At 45.0% G+C, this 15,221-nt stretch overlaps 1 protein-coding gene across 8 annotated transcripts in view; it reads right to left on the bottom strand.

The window, feature by feature from the left end:
• Window positions 1-2,715: 2,715 nt before the first annotated feature.
• TSC22D1 (TSC22 domain family member 1) overlaps window positions 2,716-15,221 on the bottom strand; it is a 95,797-nt gene continuing 83,291 nt past the window's right edge. For 3 of the 8 annotated variants that reach the window (XM_056327592.1, XM_056327600.1, XM_056327595.1), the window contains 2 exons: window positions 5,268-5,319; window positions 2,716-4,148 (listed from right to left, as the gene is read on the bottom strand). In XM_056327592.1, the coding sequence (XP_056183567.1) occupies window positions 3,891-4,148; window positions 5,268-5,319 (310 nt within the window). In that variant the 3' untranslated portion in view covers window positions 2,716-3,890. The other 5 variants (XM_056327593.1, XM_056327596.1, XM_056327599.1 and 2 more) reach the window with 5 other exon arrangements.

The following is a 15,221-nucleotide window of genomic DNA, read 5'->3' as shown; positions in this document are numbered from 1 at the left end:
AATTCCCAAATAGCCTTGCTGGGTTCTTTCTCCAGCTGAAAGATGGGAAGCTGCCTCCCAGGCATGGATTTATTCCATGAGAATGAGGGAGAGGGATCTCTTAAGGCACTGCATTTACTCCACTGCTGCTGGGAGGTGTTGTCTGGGTGATCTCCAGATCAACATTATTGAAGCATATTTCTCTTCCCCATTTACAGAGCCCCCAGAATCTGGACAATCTGGACTTGCCTTAGAATTATTTGTCAAAAATGATTGGTTTAACCAAAAAAAAAAAAAAAAAAGCCACAAGAGGTAAAAAATAGCAACTTGCTCTCTACAATAATTGGCTTAGATGAGTTTATCATATTGCTGTTAAAAATAAAGCAAGTGTGCAGCTAATTGTCAACAAGTTAAATGACAAACAGCTTGAATATAGCCTGAAGAGTTACTGAGTTGGAGATAGGCAGAGAATAAAGAGCCTGGCAAATAAAAGACAGATTACATTATTCTCACTGTGGATGTAAACCTGAGCAACTCAGAGCTCATACAAAGAAAAATTCTGGTGGAAAAAGGTTACACTCTTAACTATTGATAAGCTTTGATTTAAAGTGCTCTGAAAAATTATTTGTTCTAGAATAAAAACAAAAATCAAAACAATTAATTCCAGAAGCATTACAACACCATTGACTGAAACACTTTTTATTTGGGTCTCAAGTGCAATTTTAGTTGATTTGAATCTGTTTCACAGAGAGGCTGCAGTTTTGATAGAGCTATTGCTAAAATCAATTCAGCAGCAAAACACTGCTCTGCCTAACTTTAGCAATTAATAAACAGCTACAAAGAAAAGCTCTATAGGTACTGAAGTTTTAAAACTAAGAGTAAATTATCGTATTTGTCAGCATTGAAGCACAAGGTACTAAAATTGTTGATTACCTTAACCAAACTTTCAGACTTCCAAATACTGTATTAAAGAACAGTTAAAAAAAATATCTTGGATTTAGGATATGCTCAGGCTCTTCGTGAAAGAAATAAAAGCAGAGGTTAATTTCTTTCTTAAATAAAAAAAAGTAATTCCTTGCAAATTTTGGTAAGTGAAGTGGGTGAAAAAGCGGCTCTGCATGTTGAGATTGACTTTTTTATATACTCAATGTTACAGCCTGGAAGTGCTAAAGAGACATTCAGAATAGAAAGGCAACTGGAGACAATTAAGCCATTTAAAAAGCACCAAAATTAGCATTCCTTTTGTCAGATCCAAATAATTCCAGTGCTGTTCTGCCACAAAGGCTATCATCAATTTCTAATTTTAGCTTAATCCATGAAAAAAAGCATCTCGCATTTCTCTCTGGCGTTTCCTCATTAAGAACATTCTCAAATTATAGACTGAAATCTCAAGAACACAAACTACGAATTAAAGTTCACACTCCCACATAGACACACTCACGCATGCACTTTGATATACTAGTCCCAATAAAGGTAATGCAACTACTCATGCCGTGATACAACTAAGCAACGCCTGAACTGCCGTATGATGAGTACCCAAAAGCAAGAATTTAGCTATAAATCACACAAAAAGATGATCTGTTCTGCCTCTGAAGCCTCAGCCTTCTTGCTCCCTCTGCTACACCCGATTACTCTCAAAACATGAGATTCCACAAGAACGGTATCTCCTGATTTTCATTATATGGAATAAGCAGTCATATAAGACCCTATAAAAAAAAAAAAACACCACACACACCTCTGTAATTAACCCTTATGTTTTAAGCCAAATTAATTCTTTCTATTCAAATTTTAGGACAATGCTTTCAAGGTCAAAGAACTGCCCTACCACTCAAAGCACTGACCATTCTCCCTCATTAACCGGGAATACTCTTTCAAGTATACAAGATTCACATGCTCAGCACTAGCTAACACCATCCACTGCAAAACTGCAAATTCCTTTGCTCCCCCGGTTATAGCCTATCAATCACGCTGTATCTAGTCATTCACCTAGAAATCGGTAGGTTTAGATTCAGTTGTATTTTAATCATCATAACTAAAGAGGAACGAAATACTTTTTTCAAACCAAAGGGAAAGTTTTTATCTTCACACATAATTGGAATTTCTTCTCAACAATTTTAGAAGGCAGAATTAATACTGCAAGCCAAGTTCAGACAACTTTAACTCACAAAAGTATCAAATAATCAAGATAAAAAGCTGTGGGAGTGAAAGTGAGAAATTCTTGGATGCCGAGGTTTCAGCCTGGCAGTTTGAGAGGAGGGCAGGTCAGTCATGTTTGCACTGCCGGGGAAGCCGTAATGCTTGCTGCCTCAGTCACCCTGAATTCAGGGTATCAGAGCTGCTGCCAGCACGGGGAGACCCACGCTCAGGCACGGGTGCAGTGTGCTGCCACGGAACAACCGTTGCACGAGATTTATACGTTCATAGCTGATCATACAAGCAGATGCCTGACTCCTGCTTATCTGCTACTCCACATACAGAAGGCACTCAACAGTCCTGCCTGCACACGACCAGAGCAAAACAAGGAGCTTTGCTTAGTCAGGCCCCCTATTCCCACCTCCTTCGTTTGGCTTCATGTTCACTGTGTTTTTAAGAACACTGTGGAAAGCGGGAGATGCATTTTTAGCTGAAACTACACCTCTGAAGCCTGGACCTTCTCCTGACCTCTCTGCTTATGTAAAACTGCATTGCAACATGTTGACAGTGACTGCAGTTAACATTAGTACAGTATACAAACAGTGATTTATCAACATTGTATGCTTTATTGAAAGTTGACAAGTGCAACAGTTAAATACATTGACGTGTTACAACTGTTTAGAGAACATGCACAAAAACATATGCATACTACTATACAGATCATATGCAAAAAATCCATACTGGGAAATCCAATTTTTTTTTTTTTTTTTAATTCTTTGCTAGCAGGGTTTGATAATTTTTGGAGTGGTTTTTCCTGTCTTGAACCAAACTACAATGAACAAAGATTTACTTCAAGATAATCAGCAGCCAGGGAACTTCAGAAGTTACACAAACAGCATAAATCTGCCAAATTCTGAACAGTTGCGTAGGTGCATTCTTATTTATGTAGCATAAAAAAAACAACTTTCCAAACTTCTTCAGATCAGCCAATGAAACAACTAAACTTCAATCTGTACAACCTAAATAGTTACAGTTTTCTATTTTACAAAGTAATTACACTAAATACACAAATATACAGTAGGCGAATAACCTTCATTGTAATTATCCTATGACCCAACTGTACGTCACCTACCTGCTTTCTATATATAATACAGCTTTATGCACCTGTCCACTGCTTCAAAAAACGGTGCAAGTATTTGCACTTAAGGTTTCAGGTGACAATTAAATGTTAAAACACTGAATTTACCTTTCTCCCTCTCCCTCTTCGATCCTATGCACCAGTCCTCACTTTGGAACCCCAGTGCACTATGGGGGATTGAACCATCACTTTTTACTCCAGTCTGTTTCTTCATATTTCCAAGCTCGAAAAGCACTTGTATCAGTTATGTCACTGGATGAGCAGAAGGTTTAAAAACAAACAAACCAAAAAAAAAAAGAATTCAGGCATGCAGCTTCGCTTCTCAGCCATTTGCAGAAGCTGCTCAAGTCCCCAGTGTACTTGTGCTAATTCTCTGGAAGAAGTTTATTTTATTCAGTCAACCTAAGAACAAAGACTCCTTCAAGCCAAAGGGGGGAGGGAGGGAAGAGAGAGAGACAGATGAGTGCATAATACGGGGAGGGAGAGAAGCCTCTCCTGATGTGTACGGGGCATGGAGTCCTCAGTCTGAGTTGCAATGTGCACTGAAATGGATGAAGGGTGGCTGTGGCGGATTCCCGCTAGTCCTTCTTGCTCTGGGCAGTCCAGAGGCCAGCAATCATGATGGCAACGACATCCCGAACTATGCTGAAGGCCCTGACCCCTGTGATGCCGGCTGAGCAGGCTGCTGTGTTGTCCCTTGTGACTGGGAAGAGGAAGGCGGGGAACCAGTCTGCAGCTGTGCTTGGAACTGGGCAAGCTGCTCCGGGCTGGCCAGTGTTTTTAGCAGAGTGTTTTCTTGCTCCAGCTGGGAGTTCTTCTCTATCAGCTCTTTGATTTGCTCTTTGAGGACCTCCACTTCCTCCCTTACCGCGTACATCAAGTGACTCTTTACCAGATCCTGAAAGGCAGCAGAGAGCAGGAGCGTCAGGAGAGCAGCCCCGCAGGCGACCCACGGTGGCGGGGGCCGGCGCCGCCCAGCTCTGCCGGGGCGCGGTGCGGCAGGTCCCCCCGCGAGGGACACGGCCCCGGCCCACGGCGGAGGGCGCCGGCCCGGCCCCAGCGAGCCCCACCGGAACCGGGGGCCGGTCACAAGCCGCCGCACACGTGCGGGCCCGGGGAGGGCGGTGGGCCCCGCCCCCGGCGCGCGGCCAGGCCCCGCCCCGCGCCCGGCCCCGCCCCCCGCGCACCGGCTGCAGCCAGTTCTCAGCGCAGGTTGCCGCATTTCCCTCCCTCCCGCCGACCGTGCGCGGCCGTGGATGACGTCAGAGCGCGCCCCGGCCAATGAGCGTCCGAGTTATTTATAGCCGGGAGTTAAAGGCTCGGAGTTTGCCTAGCAACAGTCGGCAGAGGCTCCCGTGAGAACGGCTCCAGGCACCGCTCCAGTAACAAAGGGCGGCCGGGCCCCAGGCGCAGCGCAGCGGGACCGCGCCGGGGGCAGGGCGGGGGCCGGGCCGGCGGCCGCGGCGGCCCGGAGGGGGACCCGCCGGCTCCGGGCAGCGCGACGCCCGTGCCGGCCGCCGGGAGAAGGGCGCAGCGGCGGAGGATGCCCGGCTGCAGCCCGCGGGGGATGCGCTTGTTTGGCAGAAGCGGGATGCGCTAGGAGTTTAAAAAAAAAAAAAAAAGCGAAAAGCACCCCAAAACACCCCCGCTTTGGGGGGTAGGCGTGTGTGTGTAACACCCTACACACACACAAATGCCGCTGTCTGCCCCAGCAGCGCCCCTCCCCCGCCGCACGGAGCTGGGATCAATCGGTTGGGGAGGCAGGAGCCAAAAACGATGCCGTCATTCCCTCTCCGGCATCGATAGAGAGAAGTGCGCATTCCTCCCCGCAGGAAGCCTTTGATCGATAAAACAACAACCACCAGAAAAAAAGCCCCCAGAACCGGAGCCGTGCCTCCCCCTCCCTCTCCCCGGCCCCGCTACCAAAACGCGTCCGCGCACGGGTTAACCAGCCGCATCCCCATATTGTTTACCGCTTCAAACATCACCACGGTTTTATGCCCCAATCGGTACGTACCATGGCTTGCTCGATTTTGTTGTCGATAGCTACCACGCTTGCACCAGAGGAACTGCAAAAGAGAGAAAGAAAGAAAGAAAAAAAATACATTAGCGGCGGCTGAATTATTTAAGAGAGAAGAGACGCGGGCATTGGTAGCCAGTTGGCTGAGAAAGTCATCCTCACGCTGCCCTGCCGCCGCCGCCTCACCGGGATGCTCCACTGCAGTAAAGCAACCTGTGAAGCCGCCCCGAGCCCCCCGCCCGCAGCCGGATCAAATATCCCGACATTTTGCCCCCCAGCAGACCACAAAGACCGAGCTTAACTGCAGGCTGCGGCAGCCGCGCTCCGCGCCGGGGAGGGCAGCCCCTCCGGGGCGGGGAGACGAGGCGAGGCGGGCGCCCGGTGCCGCCGCTGCGGCTCCCCCGGACAAAGGAGTCAGCCCGGCGTTCACCTGCCCCGCCACCGCCGCGCCGGCAGAGCCCCTCGGACACAACACTTATTTACCTACTGTCGAGCCTCAGGGACGAGTTGTCGGTGCCCAGCAAGGACGATAAGAAGGAAATTGAGAAGTGTCTTAGTTGATAAACTCCTAGATCCATTGCCACTGGTCTACAACATTGGGCATTCATGCAATCGCGGCCAGAAAGGCTCCCCGCAGAAATCAGGTCTCCCTCTTGCCGGACGTGTGCGTGTACGCGGGCGGCGGGGCAGCTCCGCCGGGCGGCGGGGCGGCGGCGGGACCCTGCGGGGCGCGGGGCTGCGCTCGGCCAGCTCCGAGGTCAGCGCTCCGCCGCGCCGCACAAAACCTGGCCATCCCGGCCCCCCCATAATTTATGCGGCGCCGCCGCCGTCCATTGGCTGCGCCGCCGCTCGGGCTCCGCCCCCCGCTTCATCGCATCTCATTAGGCGCGCTTGCCCCCCCCCCCCCCCCCGCCGCCCGGGGCTGGCAGCGCCCTGGCCGCCCCGCAGCGCCCACGCGGGACGACCCCGCACGGGTGGGTGGGGGGGCGGCTCTGCCCCCTCCTCCCCCCCCGCGAAACCCCGGCACACGGGGTGCCGACGCGCGGCTCACCGTGGATTTCCACCAGCAATCGCTGACGGCGAATGAAAACAATAATAATTATTATTATTAATAATAATAGTAGTAACAGCAGCCGCAGCCGAAGGAGCTGGGGAGCGGCGGGGGAGCCCAGCGCGCTGCCAGCCGCCGCCGGCGGGAGCGCGGCCCGCGCCGCCCAGGGGCCGCCCGTCGCCGCGCCGACAGCGCCACCTATCGGCGCACGGCAGGGCCGGCCGGGCCCCGCCGCACCGGGGCAGCCCCGCCGGCAGGGACGGTGCCTGCTCCCGCGGCGGGATCCACCGCCCCTACACACATCTCAGCCCCGGAGAATGAAACCCGTTACCGGACAGCTTCGCCTGTGCGGGATGCACACGCACAGACAAATGCACCTGCAGATAAAACTTGTTTCAGACTCGTACAGATCTGCTAAAACAGCAGCGATCCCTCTTTGTCCTTTACACGCCTTATTAGTCCCTAAAACCATTTATGAAAAAATATTCAGCCATCAGATCATCCACAAAAAGCACGCACTGCCAAACCTTCGGACTTCTAGCAACCCAGCTAATACTCTTGTACAATAACAGGGAAAATGCGTATTTGCTGATTTTTATATTGTCATCCAGCACTTATGGTCTTAAAAGTTGCAGCACGTGCCTAGTAATGTAGGAAAAAATTATCCCACATAACTGTGGTGTATTTATCAAGAAATGTTATGCTTTCAGGTGTCATCAAACACAGCCACTACAGTCACAGCCAGTCCAAGTGATCCTCTCTACCAGTAGAGTTTAGGAGGAGACCCAAGGCTGAGCTTGACCACCACAAAACACCTCCACAAGAAAGGGCCAGCCTCTAAAACCACTATCTGCTAGACCTGCACTTTCGTAAGGCATTACGTTACTTAAATGCACAAAAACAAAGTAAAAAACCTCTTCAATTCTCTACAGCAAACCTCTCCAAGAGCTGGAAGTCACATATATGTCACAGGTGTTGCTCCCAGAGAAGCAGGAAAGCCAGGAGGCACAGAATAATCATCTTAAAGCTAAATTTAGCATTTGCGTATCTGCATCATCCTTCTTAGTTTATTTACGTTGTCCTAGTCTACTATTCTTTCATTCAGTAATGCCAGCAGAGTAGTACAAACTAATCCTGTTCACAAGAGAGGTGACATTTAAGAATAAGTGCTCATCATAGCTGCTATCCTAGTACCACACAGGATGTACATCCCGCAAGGGCACAGCTCTCATCTCGCCATCTTCAGATATCAGGGGAAGCTCCACAGGATACCACCTAACAGGCTGAAAATTAAAGGAAGGGGGTTTTGAAAAAAATCCTTTGCTATTACATTTGCAAGTCAATACAGGCAAGTAAATTAGAACCACCACATTAAAACATACGTGTCAGGCTCCAGCTTCCCACCTCCTGATGGACAAACACCAGTAACCATACAATGTGAACAGACTTCAACTAACCGCTTTCTTTGCAAAGGTTACATACTACACACAATGGTACTCAAACATATTCAGTGATCCAAGTGAGCCATTTAATAAACAGCTCCAAAAGCACATCATCTGTACCGGAATCTGTATCAACTTCTCTCCTAGACTTGATCTAAATTAATATTTTATGAAGAGCTGGGGTTTGAAAATCAAGTAAATGTCTCAAATGACTCCTCCTCACAGTAGGGGACTTAGGACTTTAAAATTAACGGAATTGCAGCTGGACACAAGCTCAGGGGCAATCTCTGTTCCCTAAAGGTCTCAACCTGAATGGGGCAGAGTAGATATAAAACCAGAGAAATTGTATCTCTGCTAATTAGGTCCTTATAAAATAACTCCCTGGAAGATAGCAAACTCACATGCCCACACAGACGTACCCTTGAAATGCCTGCTTTTGTTGCAGGTCAGGCAGCAGACGTTTGTATGTGTTTTCATTAGTACATGTAAAAATAAAGTCATGGATGCATTCCAAGATGATCGTCAGTGCTGCCATAACAACTGGTGATTATAAAACACCATCATCCCACTTATGACAGAAAAATATGATTTTCAGACTAAATTAACAATAAGTAACATTGCCCTCTAATCTATACTAATGTATCTTCGTGAAGAAGAGATACAGGTATGATCCTAAATCCAATTCCCACTAAACTCTCTAGCCATCTTCCATTAACTTCAGTGGGCTTTTAGCAAATTCATTTATTTTTAGATGCCTACAAGCAGAGCTATGATTCAACTGAAAGCTGTCAGCTGCGTAAGTAGGACTGCATATTAATATGCATGTTCTGCTTTGCCCACCCTATTAAAAAGCAAAACATAAGCGTCCCTTTATGGCTGAGAAAGCTCTAAGCTCTCAAATCATCTAGGAAATAAAAAAAGCAGGACATGTACTTTCATGTACTACTTCATCCCCAAAAAGGCAGGGGGGGAAGAACACTAATCTGTGATGTTCTCACCTCAACACCACATCATCTGCCTGACAAGAACATGGACAGAACTCCGTATTTAAAGTTGGGGGTTTGCTATTGCTGTTTTATATCATACATTTTAAAAAATCTACACAAGCTGTAAGGAAAATAATCCTCCAAGCTCCCTTTCCCCCCCTTGCTTGCTCATCAATTTGTCTCCCCTCCTGGCCCCTCTACCATAACATTCAACATGCACTTTACTCAGCTTATGTTGTTTTGATTCACTCACCTTCTCTCACAGCACTAGAAGGGAGTCAAGATGACTACTATGTTACTCAAAATCTTCTCTCTCTCTTTTAATATCTCATTAATAGATACTACATGGTATTAGACTCCTGCAAAAGCTTACAATTTTACATTCCTGGGAGCAGAGGTGAGAAAGGCTGCAGAATTCCTTATTTCTGTAAAGCCACCCCAGGTCTGCACTGGGCTGGACCAATTCATGCCCGCTGTTAGCCCTGGACATGGAATGAGGGTCATTTATTTAGAGTCCCATCACATGGCAGATCATACACTTTGGAAGTCTGCCTGGTGTTCACAAACTGCTTAAATTAATAGAAAAAGGGTTGAGATGGGTTACTGAGAAACAAGCAGGGCAGAATACAATATACTGCTAAACAAGGAGCTCACCAGCATCTCTGATGCTCAAGTAAATCAACTGCTTAAGTTGAAACATATACGGTAGTGAAAGACTTCTTAGCATGCTTCACCTTTTGTAGTGTTTCAGTTCTTAAACACTGTTTCTCCCACTAAATAAATTTCCTCATCTCAATATAATCACGCTAAGCACTTGAAAAAAGAGCTTTTCATCTTAAGCACATAATGAAGTAAGCTGCAGCACAGAACCATTTTGTCTCTACGCAAGTTTGGTTTGGCGTATTTCTGTGTGCATGTTAGATTCTTTCACTTAAAAAAATTACCTTTCAGGTATCTTGTCAATGTATGCCCCCTTTAAATGCCAACATTAAAAGCCCTAGATAAGCATCTCCTGAACTTAAAATAAATCTCATCTTTTGACCATGTTGCAAAGAGACCACACGAAAAACTGTACTAGAAAACAGCAATTTCTGTCACAGCACGCTTTCAACTTACACTAAAGACAGGCTCAGATCCTGTGCACTTCAGCTATAGTTATCAACCACAAAATTAAAGCACTGAAAGGTTAAAAAAAATTTTTAACAATTACTAAAGAGTACAGTAATTAGATTCTACATGACATCTGACTTTACATTTCACTTGGCATCTAAAAACAGTCAATAAATGGCAAAGTACTATTCTGCCTTAAAATTCATAAATTCAAAACTATTTGTGTACTGACAGCAATCCCCCCAGTATCAAACTTAGCAACACTGCTCCAAGCTAATAACCTGAAGAGGAAAGTCTGGCTGCAGTTGGCTTCAAGGACTTAAAGAATTATTTATTTCAATACACCATGACTTTTTTTCTTCATCTCAGTAAAGGTACACGATAGGCTGGAGAAGCTTCCCAGTGATTTCCGCACCGCCCCCCGCCCCCCCCGTAAGTTATAATTATTTTTTTAACAGACTAAGGACAAAACCAAACCAACCAACTAAAAAAAGATCACATCCAGATAGTCTAAAAGATCACAGAATCTAGCCAACATCTTTTTCCAGCCCCAAAACTTGTAGCTAGGATCTTGATTTAAAGAAAACTTGGAGAGGTTGAGAACTTACTGCTCAGCTCCAAAGGCTAACACATATTTTATTTCTAGTTTGAATTCTGCAGATTTCCATTTACATATCTCTGCTAAATTGAAGAACCTCTTGCTGCCAGATACTACTTTAAATGTATCTTTTCCTCCCCCATAGTAAAGTTATTTGCAACTCTAATTTGGTTTGCTAGGAATTGGGTTTTAGTCCCATGAAAAAACAGATAAAAGGGAAAGCTATGCAAGATGCTAGTGAAATGAACTGCTATATTTGTAAATAAGTTGGTTTTTTTGCAGATGTGCAAGCATAACTAAATAAATAGTCAGCAGAAAGAATACATACACCCTGCTGGGGTTCTGGAAATAACCTGACAGTACTTCTAATTGCAATGCACACACTGAAATATCATGCTGTGTGCTCTGCACAGGAGACACAAAGCTGCATTTAAAAGCAAGAAGGTAACCATGTAAGATCAAAAGACAAACAAGGAGAGGTTCTCACTGGCCCCTCTGAGGATATCCTCTTTCTCTTTTACAGGCAACTAATTGCTAAGTCAACCCCAGTTGTTTTTAATGAGAATTATAATGATTCTACCAATTGTAATGCTGACAAAATAAAACATAAGGTCTGTACCAAGTACCTGGATATAGACAAACACAGAGATAATCCACCCATCAGAGAGAGCTCTGCAAAGAAATGCGAACCATCTTAAAGCAATTTTGATGCTTGGAGAGGGACATGCGGCATACCCTTCCCTGTGATCATCCACCGATGACCATCTAGCAATGCAGCTGGGATGAAGGACTGTTCTGTGCACATCCACTGAGTTTCAAGATCTCCTCAGTCAAGTGAGATCTATCATAACTCAAAACCTGAAATTGCATCCAGATGTTACACCACCTAAACTCAGAGAATTACATATTTGCAGTAACATCTAGTTTGGGAATCACAGGCTTCCCTAATTTCATATCCAAGCTTAAAATGAGTAAGTGTAAAATATTTAACTTCATTGAAAGTGAAAGTCCTTGTCAGTATTACATAAACTTCCCTTGACCAAGGACTGGAAGTGGGAAAAGATCCACCAGCTGTGTTAGCACCCCTGAAAGTTTTAAGTGAGACATCTGAGCCAGGAATTTATTTTCTTTCCTCCAGAAAGCTACACACATCACTCTGCAGGCTGACACTGTCCCCAGGATGGAAGGGGAGAAAAAACCCCATCTGTTTACTGCCATAAAGCAGCCTACGTAGAACAGTGGTAAAATGTTACAACCCAAGTTTCACTACCCAAAGCATGGAACTGTAACTCATCTTTCCTTTATGTGAAATTTGGTTTAAGTAATTTTAGATTTAACTTATTCCCTGTTCTTATGCATAGCTTTCATGTGCAATGATTTTCTCAAAACCAAAGAGAACACCTAGAAGGAAAACCTACTTACACTAGCATTTAATCCCACTTGTTCTAGCTGTACAACAGATTTTTCAACTGTGTACTCCAAAATTAAAAGAGGGAAAGAAACAATGTCACTGGACCATTTCAAGTTACACCTAACATAACAAAAAGAAACATAGCAAATATAGGAAGTGGTTTGGCACAGTGACACCACAAGCATTTGGAAAGCTGAAGTTCTCTATATTAACTAGTATCTCTGACCCAGGGGGCCAACAGCCCAGGAGGGACTCAGACAGTGGCTGACACCCACCCCACTCTACCTTGATAGCACACAGTGGGATTTAGTCATCAAATTAAGTAACAGCTAATTTAACCTGTAACTGAGCAGGGTAATCTTTTATCATTTTTTAAACTCTTAATATCTTCTGTTTCCTTAAGGCTGTGGAAAAGTCACTCCAAGTAACATGAAATGGGAATACTACATCTCACCGACTGGTGCTAACCATGGAAGGGGGACAGAGGACCTTAAGTCCCTCCATTTCCCCTGTCCCCAGTCTCCAGTCCCCATAAAGCCTACACCTATTATGTCAATCTCTTCCTTCCTCTTTCCCACCTCCTCCACTTTTTCCAATTGTTCCCCTTGAAACTACATTGAAAATCTTGGATCAGCTAATAATTTACTCATGCTTATTAAGAAATTACTTATACTGCATAACAGTTGGCCTACACTTCTCACTGAATATCATTTTCCCTTTAATGGCTACTTTTCAATTCAATGCTTGAAATTAAGCCTGTGTTTCCCACAGAAGTATATCACACTAGAAGCAAATTCAGAGTTGCTAGGAACAAAGCCAAAACCCACACAATTAACCAGTGTTGTCCTATGGTCTTCAGGAAGTCTGGAATGAAGTTCCCTATTCCAGCTTCTACAGAAATGATTAAAAACAGCCAGTGATGATCAAAGGAGAAAAGTACAGGCATATAGACACAAAATGTAAGGTAAGATCACAGTGCAGGAAACTGAGTGCCCGGGATGTGGAATACAATCTGCTGTGAATGAGGATGAAGGTCCGTCATTGCTCAGCTTTTGACATGGCAGATCACTCGTTACCACCCCGTTATGCAGAACCTTTTTTAAGGACATTCTGTTAAATAATAATAATAAATACCCAACACTGCAACTCTGTTACACATATAGTAGAATAAAGACAATAAGGTCAGAGTTCAACAACAATTTTCATCCTTGGCAAATATATGAAGATGACAGACCTCTATCCAATTGTCCATTTACACTCCTACAGTTTCAATCTCTTCACAATCACTGGCAAATGGCTTCAAAAGGTATTAGCAATATCAATTAACAAGTAGGTGAATGACTCCCCTGGCTCTAATGTATGTGTAATACCGTATTTCCTAATTTCTTAAGTGGTCAAAACTTTCTACTTCAGATGTACCTCAACCCACAGTTTTATCAACATCTGGTGACTACTTAGAAAATTTAGAGAAAAGTCAAGAGCTGTTGTTCCATCCAAGCAGAAGTGCACTTTGACAAACAGGCTGCATTCACTCTGATGTATTTAAAGGTATTTTTATAACTGAATGGAAACTTGCAGTTATAGAATGTACCTCCACCCATTCAGGAAGCATAGGGGAAACTTCCAGAAACCAGTAAGAATGCGACCTGATTTACTACACCTATTGCACACGGCAGTGTATCCCAAAGTCTTGCTCCTCTTTATCAACCTTTAAGTCAGCCATCTGCTGGACGATTTCCTGCCCAGGCTGTGCTTTCCCCACCCTGTGGGAACAAGGATATGAGAGGAATCTGATGTATGCTCCTGCTTCAACTCGGTACAGCATTAAGAAACAGGTACAGCTAGACCCTGGAGCGGGAAAGTACTCCCAAGCGTCTTAATCCAGGCATAGCTTCAGTGACTTAAGAGACACAAATCCTGCTGACTCACGACCGCAGAAATCTCAACAGTATCTCCACATAAAAAAAAACATTTACCTTCTCCCCACTGAAGGAAGGAATTTTAAAGCAATACTGACCTGAAATAGAAAGGCAAGAAACCTGGGAAAATACATAAGCCTATGAAATGAGGTGTGCTTAAAAATGACTTCAAAATTACCTTAAGACAGATAAATATATTTCAAATCTGACCCAACTGCGCCTTATGTCTTTAGAGATGTATTACCCGCTTTAGTGCAACACTTCGTTCCTGTAATTCTGCCACACTGCAAACCAAAGAGACCAGTCAGAACACAATGTGCCAGCTCAGCATATTTGGAACACCTTCCAGGCCAGAGACTGAAAATGGCTGGCATAGGTCCCACCATCTACAGAAGGCCCATATACCCTGAAGTCCTGGTTCTCCTTCAGTTGGGATTCAGCCTTCCTCAGTACCTTACTGCTCCTCTAAAAGAACCCCAGCCAGTACAAAGCCCTCATTTTCCGCAGGACTTCATCTTCTAGGAAGTACCTTGAGACTGTCAGATCCATGGTGGCCACACAGAACAGACACCACTGACATTTAGCCACCCTTGAGGCAGACATTTTGCAAACAGCAGAAGATAATCTTAATCTTTTAATACACAACTTGCAAAGGAAAGCTTACAGCATGTTATTTCATACCTATTCAATATCTGGGTAATAGTCTTTATGCAGAGTTGGCTAAATTTGCGAGTGGCATACTGTTTATGAAGCAGTCCTGTCCACTCCCTAAGAGTTCTGATGCCTGTTTTCTGGTGGATATCCACATAAAGTAAGTTTCATTAGCTGTTCCAAGAGTCTTTTGTACAAAACGAGTTCTGAGCTCATTTATATACTAACTGAACACTTCTTGAAAACAATTACTTCATCCTCCAGAAAACCACTGTTAATAAGATAACACCTTGAACCTTTGTGGCTTAGAAAAAAAAAAACACAACCTCAAAACAAAACCCCCACAAAAACCCCAACCAGCTCCAGCATCAGAAGCCTGAGATGAGTAACCCACTCAGTAACACATGGGAATCCAAAACAGCTCCCGGGTACATTTCCTCATTCTCGTGCAGGGTGTTAGCCCAGATGCCCAGTGGCCACTTCTACAGCATCAACGTGGTGAGCTGCCACACTGCTGTCAAGTCCTGCTGCAGGACAGGATTTAAAGCCCCTTTTCCAGCTCCACCACTGCTGCAGTGCCCCACCAAGCACAGGGCACAAGTCAGCTCTTCCAAAAAGCCACCCCAGGCAGCCTCCCATCCAGGAAGGCATTGCCTGCTCCCACACAAGGTACAGAACAGGGGAATTCCTCTCTGACACTCCCCAGCTACTGCTAATCGCTAGAGGCCCTGGGCAGGTAGACAGTAACATCGATCAGCAGTTCAACCCCGAGCAATCATGACA

Source organism: Falco biarmicus, chromosome 2 (assembly GCF_023638135.1).
Source record: "Falco biarmicus isolate bFalBia1 chromosome 2, bFalBia1.pri, whole genome shotgun sequence".
Lineage (NCBI taxonomy): Eukaryota > Metazoa > Chordata > Aves > Falconiformes > Falconidae > Falco > Falco biarmicus.
Note: the sequence above shows the minus strand (reverse complement) of the source record. Positions and strands in the feature narration are given on the sequence as shown.